General features: G+C 35.6%; 1 protein-coding gene across 2 annotated transcripts in view; it reads left to right on the top strand.

Moving 5' to 3' along the window:
- Positions 1-13,402, top strand: part of NAA15 (N-alpha-acetyltransferase 15, NatA auxiliary subunit) — a 69,334-nt gene extending 55,932 nt beyond the window's left edge. The window contains exons 16-20 of one of the 2 annotated variants that reach the window (XM_052654335.1): positions 2,645-2,753; positions 4,664-4,762; positions 9,436-9,579; positions 10,510-10,607; positions 11,637-13,402. In XM_052654335.1, the coding sequence (XP_052510295.1) occupies positions 2,645-2,753; positions 4,664-4,762; positions 9,436-9,579; positions 10,510-10,607; positions 11,637-11,837 (651 nt within the window). In that variant the 3' untranslated portion in view covers positions 11,838-13,402. Of the gene's footprint in view, positions 1-2,644; positions 2,754-4,663; positions 4,763-9,432; positions 9,580-10,509; positions 10,608-11,636 lie in introns of both variants that reach the window. The other variant, XM_052654334.1, reaches the window with a different exon arrangement.
- The last annotated feature ends 1,495 nt before the right edge of the window (positions 13,403-14,897 follow it).

Here is a 14,897-nt window from a genome sequence, read left to right as displayed (position 1 = left end):
AAGGCTTGTGGGATCTTAACTCTGATCTTGAATCTGCACCCCCTGCCCTTTTGAGAGAGAGGCAGAAAAGAGTACACACAGTGCTGGCAGTCCCCCAGTCTCAGTCTCAGTGAACATTGCCCCCCGCCCCCCCGAGTGTGAGATGCGGGGGGTGTGACTGCCATCCCAGTTCTTACATGCCTGCCAGAGTATGACTGTCTCACTACAGTGATCGCAATTTTGATACTTAAATATATGGTTTTCATACATACGACACAGACTAGTGATACTGTACATTCATAGCTATATCCATGTGTCTTACCTTCAGGGATTTTCAAGGGTAGTTTATCCTGAAGCACTGGTTGTAGAACATCATCCCTATTTATATGCTTTTGTTTATGTCACTCTCTACTGTATTATATGGGCTTCCCTGGTGGCTCAGGGTAAAGCGTCTGCCTCCAGTGCGGGAAATCAGATTTGATCCCTGGGTCGGGAAGATCCCCTGGAGAAGGAAATGGCAACCCACTCCAGTATTCTTGCCTGGAGAATCCCATGGACAGAGGAACTTGGTAGGCTACGGTCCACGGAGTCACACTTCACTTTCACTTTCACTGTATTATATATATGTAGCTGTAGACTATAGTTAGCTTTGTCTTGGTTATGTACATAATATTTTATCATTTAGATTTAACTTGGCAAAGTCTTACCTTTGAGAGGCCCACAGAAGCATGTGGGGACAAGAAATCCACATCTCCTTTGAGGGCATATGTTTTCATTTATTAGAGTTGCAGACAGAATTAATTTCTCTCTTTTCTCTTTTTAAAGTAAAATACTCAATTTCAGTCAGAGTAGTGCTTGTAATGGGCTTCCTTTGTGGCTTAGCTGGTAAGGAATCCATCTGCAATGTGGGAGACCTGGGTTCGATCCCTGGGTTGGGAAGATCCCCTGGAGAAGAGAAAGGCTACCCACTCCAGTATTCTGGCCTGAGGAATTCCTTGGACTGTATAGTCCATGGGGGTCTCAAAGAGTCAGACATGACTGAGCAACTTTCATCACCACTACCAATGCTTGTAATGATTCAACTTCACAATATCCTTTTTGTTTCTATTTTATAATGATAGCAGCCATGTCTTTCTCCAGTAAATTATCCTGGTCAATGTAGTGACATTCACTTCAGTCTGTACTTCTTAAGGAATTGAAAAGCTTGCTATAGCTGGGTGGTAATTTCAGTTTCCAGTTCTCTACTTCCCCTGGTAACCATTTCTCCCCTGTATACCACAAATTCTAACTTATTAAAGCATAGAGTTATTGAGGTTTGACAGAAGACAGCAAAATTCTATAAAGCAATTACTCTTCAATTAAAAAAAAAAAGAGTCATGGGAAGAAGAAGCAGAAAATTCACCAGTGTGAGAAAAGTATACTTATGAGGGCCCCTATTTTCTCCTCTGTCTCTTGATATCTACAACTATTACAGTAGTGATCCTGCCACATACTGATTTCTGGTTTAGAGCTTATATCCTTGAATAATGACTAGGTGCTTTACATGCTGCTGCTGCTGCTAAGTTGCTTCAGTCATGTCCGACTGTGTGACCCCATAGATGGCAACTCACCAGGCTCCCCCGTCCCTGGGATTCTCCAGGCAAGAACTCTGGAGTGGGTTGCCATTTCCTTCTCCAGTGTGTGAAAGCGAAAAATGAAAGTGAAGTTGCTCAGTCATGTCCCACTCTTCGCGACCCCATGGACTGCAGCCCACCAGGCTCCTCTGTCCATGGGATTTTCCAGGCAAGAGTACTGGAGTGGGTTTCCTTGCCATTGCCTTCTCTGGTTTTACATACTAGTACAGGGTAAATCCTATAGACACCACTTACTGTGTAGCTTGATTTTGCTTTTAATGCTGTTAAATAATTTCCTTCGCCTAAATCTGTGTTGGTGAAACCACATATTACTGTATGGGCAGATATGGCACATCTGAATTCCACTGAATTCCACTGAGGGTGCGTTGTTATTGCCTCAGTGATGAGAGAGGGCAGGTGTAAGGACCCAGAGGCTGAGTGCGAATATAGTGTTGTGCCCTAGCCCAGCCCCAGTCTGCAGAGACTAGTCCTGTCTCAGTACTCACAGGGTGGTAGAGACAGCGTTCTGTAAATATAAAACTTTTCAAATGACACCGCACATGTAGTATGGCATTTGAATAAATATGGATTTCTGTAGAATGCGGAGTGGAACAAAGCAACACAGAATGGATATTGTACTATTTTTTAATAGCTTGATTATACTCAACTTTCACCCATTCTCTAATGTTCTCTTAGCCCTTGTCATCCTGTTCCATATCCTTTCTCCACCCCCAGCCCACCCCTCCCGCCCTTGGCTATCTTACCTGTTTCCTTCTATCTTTCTTTTCCTGGTTCTCATTCTATTCTGTCTTCTTCTTTACTTGTTGGATAGTTTCTCTCCACAGATAATGTATAATCTCAGTGAATGAGGAGTTCAGAATCCCCTTCCTTTAGACTGTGGGAGGGTAAAATATGGCAGTGTATTTCTGGGTGACTGGTAAGTGGTTTTTACCGAAAAAGTGTTTTTAATAAACAGAGTAAATTGAACACCCCCCCCCCCCCCGCCCCGCAAATCTTGCTTCCATTTGTATAATATTTCTTACTTTTGTTAGGTTGAAACTCCATTGGAAGAAGCTATTAAATTTTTAACGCCATTGAAGAACTTGGTGAAGAACAAGATAGAAACTCATCTTTTTGCCTTTGAGATTTACTTTAGGAAAGGTAGGCAATTAGAGAATAGTGGCTCTGATAAAATTGATCACTTTGTTTCTCAGAATATAGTTGCCAACTCTGATGGCCTCACCACTGTAGGATATTTTGGCAAATGCAAGTGCTGCTTCCTCACAAAGAAATACCTGCTTTTTACAACATGTTATGGGGAATTACAGTGATGTGATTATCTCTCCTAGGGCATTAAAATAAAAAATAGATGTATAATATATAGCTAAAATTAAGGTGAAATATAGTGATTATCATGCTCATATGTGAATAAAAATTAGTAACTGAATAATACAGATAGATCTTAGAATAGTGTCTGGTACACAGTAAGCAGTAAATAATGTCAACCATTAGCCATTGTTACAGATAGAAGGTGCGATGTTTGAGGTGTGTCTTGAAGAACAGACCATACTTCTAAAAGAAAAGATGCATAGAAGGGAAGAATATCTGTATTAAGAGAAAACAAGTGTGTATAAATAATGTTGAGGTTGCCTTTGTTGCCTAAGCCAGGTAAAGGTTAGATGGAGGATTTTGGTTGCTAGATTTAGAGTTCTTATAAGCTATATGTAGTAGATATACTAAGATTTTATGGTATTGAATTGATGTAATCCAAATGGTTCATTGAAAAAAAAATGTTATCACTAAGATGATACATATTCACGGAAATAGAAACTGGTTAGTAACATCTGACAAAAGTTACTACTCCAAACAGTAACTGTCCTGCTAAAAGAGATAAAATAAAATGATACCTCTGTAGAGTATCCATCAAAAAATCATGATTATCAAATTCTGGGGAAAGGTTACTGTATAACATTGTTTCAAAATAAGGTTCAGAACTAACTATAGTTTATTTTAATCTCTATTAAGATACTTATATGAGTATGTAAAATAGAACACTAGCTAAGAAGAAAATAGATCAAAACATAAGAGACTGTCTCTTGATGGAGTTTGAGTGATTAAAATACTTTCTTCTATATTTTCTATTTTCTACAGTGCTCCTGTCGTATTTGGGGAAATTAGTTTAATAAATAGTCCAGTAATTTAAAAGTTTTGTTAATAGTTAACACAGCTCTCTTTTAAGCAAATATTTTTTAAACAAATATTTTTGCATGGAACCCCAAAGTGTAAAATACAAAAGCTGTTCTGCTGTAAGTAGTGAAAGGCAGTCTGAATCCTACTAAGTTGGCTTCTTTGCTATGTACCACCTCTCAGTCACTCTCCAGCATTTGGAGTCTGTTGCTACAGCATGAAATGGGCAATGATAAAGGACACAGCTGTATTTTTAGCTTTCTGAGTGTAGCAGTTAGGGGAAAAGGAATTGTCAGAGGAGCCTAGGGTTTCAAATTTTTATATTTGTGGAGTTGTACCCTATTAGAGAAGTCTTAACAAAGATGGCTGTGAATGAGACTTGGAATTGTGGTGAGTATTTGGGTGCACTTTTCCATCCAATAAGTGGAGACACTACTAAAGCTTGGAAAACATGAGGGATGGGGTGAGAAGGGATAGCATTGGGAAAGATTAGAAGGTGATTAAAAACATAACCTTGGTCAGTACTCTACCTTTGATGGGGAAGAGAAGCCAGGGATTGACCGGAGAGGAACACTGAGGTGGAAGGGAAATGATTTCACATGTCGCAAAACACAAGAAAGGTGTAAACAATGTACTTTCAAGCGTAATCAACAAAGTTTTCTATCTAAATTTTTTATACTTAATAAAACCATTTTTCTTAATGCTGTGTGGAAAGTATTGGCTAATGTTGCTAACCTGAGGAAGTCAATTGCTTCAGTCATACGTTGCTTTCCAGATGTGATTGACTCTAAATGAGTTTTTCTATTTGTAAGATACTATTAGTCCTCTAAAGGAGGGTATCTCTTTTTATTAAATGATCAAAATGTATCTTTTTCTTTTTATAGAAAAGTTTCTTTTGATGCTACAATCAGTAAAGAGAGCATTTGCTATTGATTCTAGTCATCCCTGGCTTCATGAATGTATGATTCGACTCTTTAGTACTGGTATGTTTTAATTTTCTGTTACTTAAATATTTGACTACAGTAGCTGATAGTGACTGAATAAGTGATTTATACAAGTTTATCATAAACTCAAATCATTTGAAAGCTGTTGTGTATTAAATTAGCCTGTGGAAAAAACAAGTCTTTTCTTTGTGGTGAAGGTCTTTATTTTAAGGCTAGAAATGTTACCTGATTTTGACACAGAATCATTCAGTTCAGATATTTGAGAATCATCTTTATTTCTGTTTCTTAAAGGTTAATAAGTTGAAATTTTGAATCATATTTCATTATGTGACGTAGTTAATTGTTGTAAAATTAAAAAATCTCTTTGAAATTGACAAATTATCTCATTTACCTATCTCTAGTATAATGATTTGAATCATAAAATTTTTGTCAGTAAATGTAGGGTAAAAGTAACTTTAAAACAAATTGTTGTCCTTTTCAAGTATTTAGTCAGTAAGATCCATATGTAAGTTTTAATGTGAAGTAAAGCTACAGAATTTTAGAATACGAAAGGTGGGATATTATGCCAATTATCTCTCATAGTTGAGAAATCTAGGACGCTAAAACACTAAATTACTTAATTACAATAACATCAATAATTATTAATGAAATAGGAATGAGACTCAGATCTTCATATTGTTCTTTCTACTACCAGAGCTTTAAATTTAGAATAAACTACTTCTGTAGTCAAGTAGTAGTTTTTGTTTTTGTTTTTAAGTAACTGGATAAGGAGAAATTCAGTGTTTAGTAGAACAGTCTACAGAATTTGAAAATACTGTTAGCTGTCTCATTGCTAAATACTCAACCCCATGTGAATCCATGCATTATATAAAGATAATGAGATTAAACCAAGTATCCCAGTCATTCTTTTGAAAATGCTAAATTGTCCCAGTTAACATTATTTTGACTTATAAGAAAAGGTAAAGCCTTATTTAGATCATATTTATGCTTGTCAAAAAAGTGATTTCCTGTTACGGAGGCTAAATTATAGAAAATTTCCCCCCAATTTTAAAAAATTCTGAAAGTAATAATGTAGTCATATTATAGAAAGTAGAACTAATTGCTGTATTTAGTGAAAATAAGGAAGTTTCTTTTTAGTCTTTTTTTTTTGGTATTAAAGAAAAAAATTTTTTGAAATCATGAATCAATAAGTTAAGGCTGGAAATAACAGCCATAAATCATTTTCAGTTAGGATGAAATGCAGTCAAGCTATTTTCAATATATATACACTTCATTTTTATACAGTCAGTTTTTTCCTGAAAGATAATAAAATAGTACATGTAAAGTTTATGGAGTTAGAGTTATATTCGTTTGAAATATAAATTGGAAGTGACAAGCATATACTTCTAATGAGTGTGTGGCTTGATGAACATATAACCATTTTCTTGGAACAGTTTCAGAAAATTTAAATGCTTATGAACTTTAGAAGAACAAAGAATGGTCCTAACATTAAAAGTTAGAATTAATTGAGTGGAGTTAATGTTAGCTATTGTCATTGCTTCAGGTATTCATCTGACATCATTGTCAGGAAGAGATTTACAAAGTGATCCTTATTTTGACTAAATTTAGGCATCTTTGTTACTGTAAACCCCCTGAGTTCCTTTTACTAATTAATATGTTTGGGTCTTGAGAAAAATACTTGATCTTGAAGTAACTTTTCAGGAACACATTTGTCATGTTAAGTTACATTGTAGTAATTTCTTTACAAAGAAACCCTCACAATAACACCTTTCCAGAAATTATGAGGATAAAGAAAAAACAATGGCTCCACACTTACTTTATTAGTTGTAGAACCTTCTCTAAGTGAATATTCACTTTAGCATGGTTGTGAGCATCTTCCAAATCTCCAGAACATTACACTACCAGTGTAAGTAGTAATCGTCCCCAAAGTCATTTACCACATAGGATGTCCCCTTCCCCCTTTAATTATGAGAATGATAGTATCTCTTCCAAGTTTTTCACTTTTTTTTTTGTAAGTTGTAGAACTTAAGGCAATTTTTATTATATTTCTGGTCAGTTCTAAGTCGAAATAGGACCTTAGGTATTCATTTGTTTTGATACCTGCTTACATGTTTATGTTCCCTTAAATGTTTTTAAAATTAGTAGGTTTTGGTCACCTTAATCTATAATGAAGCTTATATTATTTTCCTCTCTCATTTGTACAAACTCATTTTTTCCTTTTCTCTGCAGCTTATTTCTCATCTGTACTTATGTATTTCCTCAAAAAAACCCTTGCTTAATTAATATGGTCATTTATTTATTTTGCTGTTTTGAGTGGTAATCACTTAGTAGGTTGTACTGTAACTAGTAGTGAGTAATCATTGTCTCACACAAGATAATCCTTTTCTACCGAAATTTTAACCTAAAAATGCTGGCTAGTCTGGGAACCCAGGGAAACTCCTTTTGCTAAGAATCAGCCCCTTATTTAATGTGACTTTTAACTGTTGGTGATGACTAAACTTATTCAGTCTGCTGATAACATGAACCAAACATTGTTTTAATTTTAGGGTGTCTCAGAACTCAACTCATATGCCCCTTGGAAAAGGTTTAATGTATCATGGAAGACAATTAGATAATCAGAGATTTTTTACTTTCTTGAGATGTCAGTAATTTTTGGTTAGTTTTTTATCAGTGTCACAAAATATTTAGATTGACTCCCTGTGCCTCCATTATTCTTCACCCCTAAAAGATTATTTAATAAATCTGGCACATTTGAGGCTGCTCCTTCCATAGGGCATTCTAAATTTTGCTACAGTAGAATTGATTGGTTGATTGATTGTAATATCTTCCTGGAAATTGCAGTTCCAGTTTACATGATTAGTGATTAGAGGAGAAAACTGAGTTAGTTGACCAGAAACAATTTGCGAATTAGTAAGGAAGTGTTTTTGGAAACATTCTTTTTTTAATCTGTTAAATAAGAGAATGCTTTATTAATATAAACTATTACTACAAAAAAAAGGGAAATAGGTATTAGTCGATTTTTGGAGTTATTTAAATATTCCCTCTTTGACACGTCCTAAACACAAGACATATATATTTATGTATTTTTAACTGTATGGGCTTTTTTTAATAGCAGTTTTTATTTTTCTGAGATTTTTTTAATCTGAGGAAAACAAGTTAATAAAAGTGATGAAAAGTATGGTTCCCAGAGATGAGCCAGAAGTTTACTTTCCTGTCTGCATATAGAAAGTGTCCTGAAAGCATTGCAGGCAAACCACTGAGGCCCGTAGGAGTAATAAATTGTATAGATTCCTGTTTGTTGACATAATGTTCATTGTAATTGGCTATAACCTATTTTAACAGATTTTGTCCTTCCAGTTCACTCTGTACTCCTAAGCCCATTACCCACCCCCAAGACAAATATTGATAAATTTGCCAAATCCAAGTTGAAAATACAGGCATAATGGAGATTAAGCTAAATTCTTTAATTAGTAGCTCATTTATTTGAGTTAACCAATTCTATAGAATGATAGAAGAAATGCTGTTCAACCAGCAAAGGGCACATATCAATTATTTAGTTACTGACTACATGTAGAATATTTCATTTGGAAGTTTGCTATTCAAAAGTTCAGTGTTTTTAAACTTAGGGTAGTGATCTACTAGTGAGAAAATGAAAGAAGTTGAGTGGGTCATTATCATTTGGAAGCATTTGAAAACTTAAAATAGAAATAAATTAGAGCATAAGATACAAGAATGTGCTGTACAATGTAAGGGTCAGTGTTCTGTGAAATTTTTGCTTCCCATAATAAGTTATGTTTATAGGAAACATGCTCATCAGAGTACAGATAACTTGGTTGTAGTCAAGAGTTTGAAAGCCGCAACGCTAGTTTCTAATCATAAGGAAAATCTATGTTTTCTTCAATCTGTGACAAAAATAGTACCTACAGTATATGGAATATCTGTTATGTCATTAGCTATTTTATTTGTGGGGCTTCCCAGATGACTCAGCTCTAAGAATCCACCTGCCAGTGCAGGAGACACGGGGTTGATATAGTTTGATCCCTTTGTCGGGACCATCCCCTGGAGCACGAAACGGCTATATACTCCAGTATTCTTGCCTGGAAAATTCCATGAAGAGAGGAGCCTGGCTTAGCGACTAAACAATAACATTTTATTTGTAGCTTTTTATTACTGTGATCTTTCTGGGTTAGATATTACCTCAATTTTACAGATCAAGGAATAGGTTCAGAGAGGTTATGATTTGTCCACACTCAAATCATACTCAAGTCTGTTTGGTATCTCTCTATACCAAACTAGGATTCAGCCCAGAGAGATTGGGAGTCAGTTTTTCCATCTCCAAATGCCAAAGCGTATGATGACAACAGTGTATTCCTTACAGGAGAATGCTTTGGTGGTGGTTTGGAAATTACTATGTAGTGATAGCAAGTTCACATAATCACTGAATATAAAGATCCATGGCTTTTTTTAACTGATAAATTTGTAATGGTTTACTTGGATATAGAAGATGGAATAGGGTGAGGGAAATTCTTTTAATCTTCTGCACTATATCTGGTAGCCTTTAGAAAATTGTTGGATTATTAGTAAGTTTATCCAGTCTTTGTATATATAATTGCTTTGTTTTATTGACCTCATCAGGTAGATAATTTCTTAATTCCACAAATTGTATCAGTATCTAACTGCTAATAAGAGTTTGTTTTTAATTTGTTCAGCAGTGTGTGAAAGTAAAGATTTACCCGATGCAGTTAGAACAGTATTAAAACAAGAAATGAATCGTCTTTTTGGAGCAACGAATCCAAAGAACTTTAATGAAACTTTTCTGAAAAGGAATTCTGATTCATTGCCACACAGATTATCAGGTAATCAGTTTATTTTTTCCTTATCTCGGGCTCTAAAACAGCTTCAGTTTTTATGATAGTGGGTCATTGGCAGGTTACACACTTTTTGTATGGCAGAGGCAAATGTGTATGTGTCACATTTTAATCCTATGAAACAGGCAGCTTAACCTCCTATACATTTTTTAATCTTTTAGATAAAATCATTACTATGAATCAAGGTTAGTAGTTTCTCCTGGTTCTGCATAGGCATTACAAAGAAGCAAGTGTAACTGAATTTAGCCATCTATTACATACACTGAAGGAGAATCTCTTTATTTTTCTCTCTCATTAGCATGCTCTTAAAATTCACTTAGATGCAACCATCATCTTTCATTTCTCATGCTTATATAAGCTGTGAAACTTGACAGTGCTGCACACCTAAAAACCATCTCACAAGCAGGGATCATCTGGCAAGAGTCTGTGCTAATGAGCCAACGTCTGGACTTGATGGGACCCATAGGTAGTGCTTTAGCAGTGAACTCATGCCTGTCAGGGTTGGGTATCTCCCATACCCCTCTCCGTCACACCAGACACACAGACACACACAACCCTACCTGTCAGAACACACACACAAGTATTCTCCTTAATCCCAAATTACCTTCATTTTAGAAAGAAGAAAGCTATCCATGGTCCCACCACATAAAGACAAATATTATTAGAAATATTAGTGTTTTTTCATAGTCTCTTACCTTACTCATTCTCTTAGTTTGGACAGTTAGACTGTTTCTGGTCTACTCAGGTTTTTGTTTTTTGTTTTTTCAAATAACAGTATTTCAAATGGCTGTTTGCATTTTTCTAGTAAAGTGCCACACTGTGTGCACATAGATCTTGCTTTTTATATTTGAATGGATAGAAGATAAAAATGCTGGGTTTACCTTGAAATAAAACATTTTCATTTTCCCTCTCATTTAGCTGCCAAAATGGTATATTATTTAGATTCTTCTAGTCAGAAGCGAGCTATAGAGTTGGCAACAACACTTGATGAATCCCTCACTAACAGAAACCTCCAGGTAAAGAGTTTTTCATTATTTCTCTGTAAGAGTTACTTGACTCTTTTTGTTTCTACTTTCACCAGAATAATTTTCACCAATTAATTTTTTTTGTTATTTATGCATATTCTTCTCCAAACTATTATGGCTCCATCTCAGAAACTTAGTTTGTCTTAAATTTATTTGAGATTGTATATGTGTGCACACATATACAGCAAGATCCCCTGGAGAAGGGAATGGTTACTGTCCACTCCAGTATTATTGCCTGGAAAATTCCACGGACAGAGAAGCCTGATTGGCTACAGTCCGTGGGGTCGCATAGGACAGAGCAACTAACACTTCCACTTTCAGTTAGAGTAGAACCTTGTAAACAGTCAAAAGTTTGTGGGGTACTGTATATCTGGAAACTTCGTAGTATTTTCCAAGTGAAAAGATGAAGAAAGAAAACATGAGAAATGCAAGTCACCATGAATCATTTAAAAATATAAGCAGACTGACTTAAGGGTTTGGTTGAAAGAATTACTAGTATTCATGAAAATTTTTCCTTGGATGTATATGCTTTGTGTTTCTGAGACTCTTTTCCTTCTTCATCAGTGGACATACCGTAAAGGTTCTCTTTAATTTTAATAGAAGGTTAAAAAATAATGTTTGATTTTGCCGTCTGGCTCTGAGCCTCCAAAAAATTTAAAGACTTAGGTACAGTCATTGACAGTGGCATGTAAATTTCAGCACTTAACGCACGGGGCCAGGTAGGCTGAGGCACCATTGCCAGAGGTTACCTGCTGAGAGTCTTTGGATGTAGCACCCCACACCTTGCTTTGCTCACCTTAGTCCTGACCCTGTTTATATATCCATCCTTTTGTGTAAACCTTGCAGATCTGAAGAAAATAATTCTAATGGAATGCATAGCGGGAATAAATACTTTTCTTTAAATATGTACATTTTGCCTCTCATTTTGAAAACCTTTTGGTAATGAGATGTCCAATAAATTCACAGTAAAATTTTTTTTCTTTTAAGCAAATTATAATGTGACCTTTTTTCTTTCTCTAGACATGTATGGAGGTATTAGAAGCCTTGTGTGATGGTAGCCTAGGAGACTGTAAAGAAGCTGCTGAAGTTTATAGAGCAAATTGTCATAAGCTTTTCCCTTACGCTTTGGCTTTCATGCCTCCTGGATATGAAGAGGATATGAAGATCACAGTTAATGGAGATAGTTCTGCAGAAACTGAAGAACTGGCCAATGAAATTTGAACATCATTAAACAAGCAAACGGAATGACTTTGGACCATATCTAGTGTATAATATTTTTGTCACGCACCTGCTGCATTGCTCTAACTTACACAGAATGAGAAGAGTAAATGTTCTTGCCTTCAAATAGTGTTTTACGTTTTTTATCCTGCTGAAAAAGTATATATAAAATATCTAACATATTACAGGATATAGGTTCAGTTTCTTAAAAAATTAAAAGCTGCTAAAATTGAGGGGTTAAAAAAAGATACCTTATCCTATTCCTACCTACCCACCCATGTTTTTAAACTAATTTATATAAAATCTGGAGGCTGTTACAGCTAACAAAGCAGGTGTGTGGCAGAAATATTACTTTAAATTTGTCTTGTGAGATTTTACTATATCTCAGACAGCATAAATGCTGTTTTAGCACTGGATTCTTTCACTGAGCACAAAGAGTTGTTGGGGCTTTAGCATCTAACTGATTTTGTTACGGGGTTGATTATGACCATAGGAAGTATGCAATGTGAATCACTATTTACAGAGAAACCTACAACAGATGCTTGATGTTGTAGAAGCGGGGACATATAGATACCAAGCAGAATTATAAGAAAACCTAGAGGGTGTTCAATACGCTTGTTGTGTTTCCAAAATTCACTGTACATGATCAGTTTGGTGTTCTTGTACCACAGTTTTTAACTGAAGGAACCAGTTGGAACAATCTCAATTCTAACTAAAACTTGAAGAACTAAAATAACAATGCAAACCTTTCAGCATTGTTTTGGCCAAACTTGTTAAAACTGTAATGCAAGAACCAAATGCACTGTGATGTGGCACCAACCAATTAGCAAGCATGAACTTTTCACCCAAGAGTGAAAAAAGAAAATCTACCATGGCTTGAAGTTAAAGAGCAGAACTCCTGACTACCATTCTATGACTGATCAAGAGACTAATAGTTAAAAACCTCAGCAGGCCTTGTTCACGATATGCAGAAAAAAATGTGCTGCAGTTTAGATACCTCTGGAATTTTTCCACAGTGTCACAGGTTTGTAATACTTGAAGCCCTACATTTCTAAGAATATATTTCTTGCTCAGTTGTTTCAGGCAAGCCCAAGACTTTGTAATTTTTAAAGGGCCCAAGATTTCTTTCTTTCTTTCTTTTTTTTTTTTTTCAATAACAGACCAGCTTCTTTTTCCTGCAGTTACAGATGTAATTTCCTTTTTGTTGTCAAACATAAGGTACCAAATATGATGCAATAAATTGTTTTGAAAAACAGTTGTGTGAATATTTCAACTAATATTTGTTGGGCTTCTGTGAAAATACACAGGTGGAAACAGAGGTGCAAGCCAGAGGAAGTGTAATGTGCTTTAAGGCTAGTTCAGATGGGAACTTTTTGGAATGGACTTAGTGTTGGTGTCAGGGAAATTCCATTAAGCAAGCATAGTGCTGTTCCTGCATTAAGATTTCCTTGAGGGCTAGGATGGCAGCAGGTACTATGAATATAATTAGTAATTTGAAAGGAAAAGTGAGAACTGCTATTTTGTTTGAGAAAATGAGCCTTAAAATTTTAAACCCAAACACTGAGAACTAGCCAGAGGCTCTGTATTCTCATTGCATTTTCAAGATCTCAGCAAATAAGGATATTAAGTAAAATGAATCGATTGTATATATAATTGACCTTTTTGTGGTACTTTTAGTTTATAGAAAGTATATTCTAAAGGGAATTTTCAGGAGACCTGATCCTTTTACTGATTGAACAGTTGTGCTAAACTCAGCATTTCATAGTACATGACCTGCATTCCACATCCCAGTCTAGTAATTTAGTGGTGTAAAGACAAGTACAGACTGGACTCTAGTGCTTTGTTATGTTTATTAACTGGCCCTGTCTCAGGAACATCTTAACAGATGGCAAAAACAGAAACGAAACTTTTTTCACCTTCTCCTATGAGTGGCAACTGAAGTTCTTCTTGTTGGTAAAGAACACTAGTGCTACCTCTGCCACTAATGAGGTGTTTGGAGGAGGCACCAGCCATAAACTAGGGGGTGTATGTGTGAATCATGTTTAAACTCTACTGTATATTGAAACAAAATTCTTATATTTGTCTTGACAATGTTCAAATGATGTAGATTGTCTTAGAATGAATATTCATAAGTACTAAGAACTCTTGATGCAGAGGCCACCCATGAGGATAAATTCCTAACATGTATATTGTATTCCAAACCAATTTTACTGGAACTATTAAATAAATATTTTATTTTCTTTCAGGTTTACATGCTAGTGGATACATTGTCTGGTCTCAGAGGATATTGACAGAGGTTCATTTTATGTCCAGACATCACCCCTAAAACATTGTACTGTGCTATCTTACCCCGGATAGTATGAACTGGATCATCTTACATTTGCCTCATTCATTCTATTCCAAATGATGCTGTGGGGGAAAACAGGGTTAGGAAAAAAAGGAGGGGGGAAATGCAGTCATGATGTAATCTAAACAAGTGCCTTATGTTTATTGCTAAGAACTGGTGTTATCAACCCTTTTGAAAAGAAAGGGTCCCTTGACCTGTATTAACATAGGAGAAGTAAAGTTCTTTTTGTTTTTCTTTATATTTACTACTCTTGTCATTTCTCATTTAAAAACTAAAGTCTGACTATCAGGTTAGTTTTCCTCAGCTTTAATTCGATAGTGGAGTCTTTCGCATTTTCAGCATTTTTCTGTACCTATTTATTATGCACAAGAATAAAGGTGATCTAATAGCATGACTGAGAGGAGTCCCGATACGAGTGAACAGCTTTCCTGTGGGTTTTATCACGCCCTTGTTTTTCACAGTGGTGTTTGTACTCCACGATATATTGCTGTTAGAGCTGTGAAATGAAAGCTGTGACTATAAGAAGAGGCCAGGAAAATGTGGTCTAGATCAGGTAGGTCTAGATCATTTATCTAAATTTGTGATAAATGCAGGGAAGTCTCTTATACACCATTTCTAGGAATATTTCAGCTACCACATGTAGCATCTGTTCGGGAAAAATTGGAAAGTGAAGTGTTGGATTTTCTTACAAGATATGTATATATTTGTCTTAATAA

Source organism: Budorcas taxicolor, chromosome 17 (genome assembly GCF_023091745.1).
Source record: "Budorcas taxicolor isolate Tak-1 chromosome 17, Takin1.1, whole genome shotgun sequence".
Classification (NCBI taxonomy): domain Eukaryota; kingdom Metazoa; phylum Chordata; class Mammalia; order Artiodactyla; family Bovidae; genus Budorcas; species Budorcas taxicolor.
The sequence above is the reverse complement of the archived record's forward strand: the minus strand, read 5'-3'. Positions and strand labels throughout refer to the sequence as shown.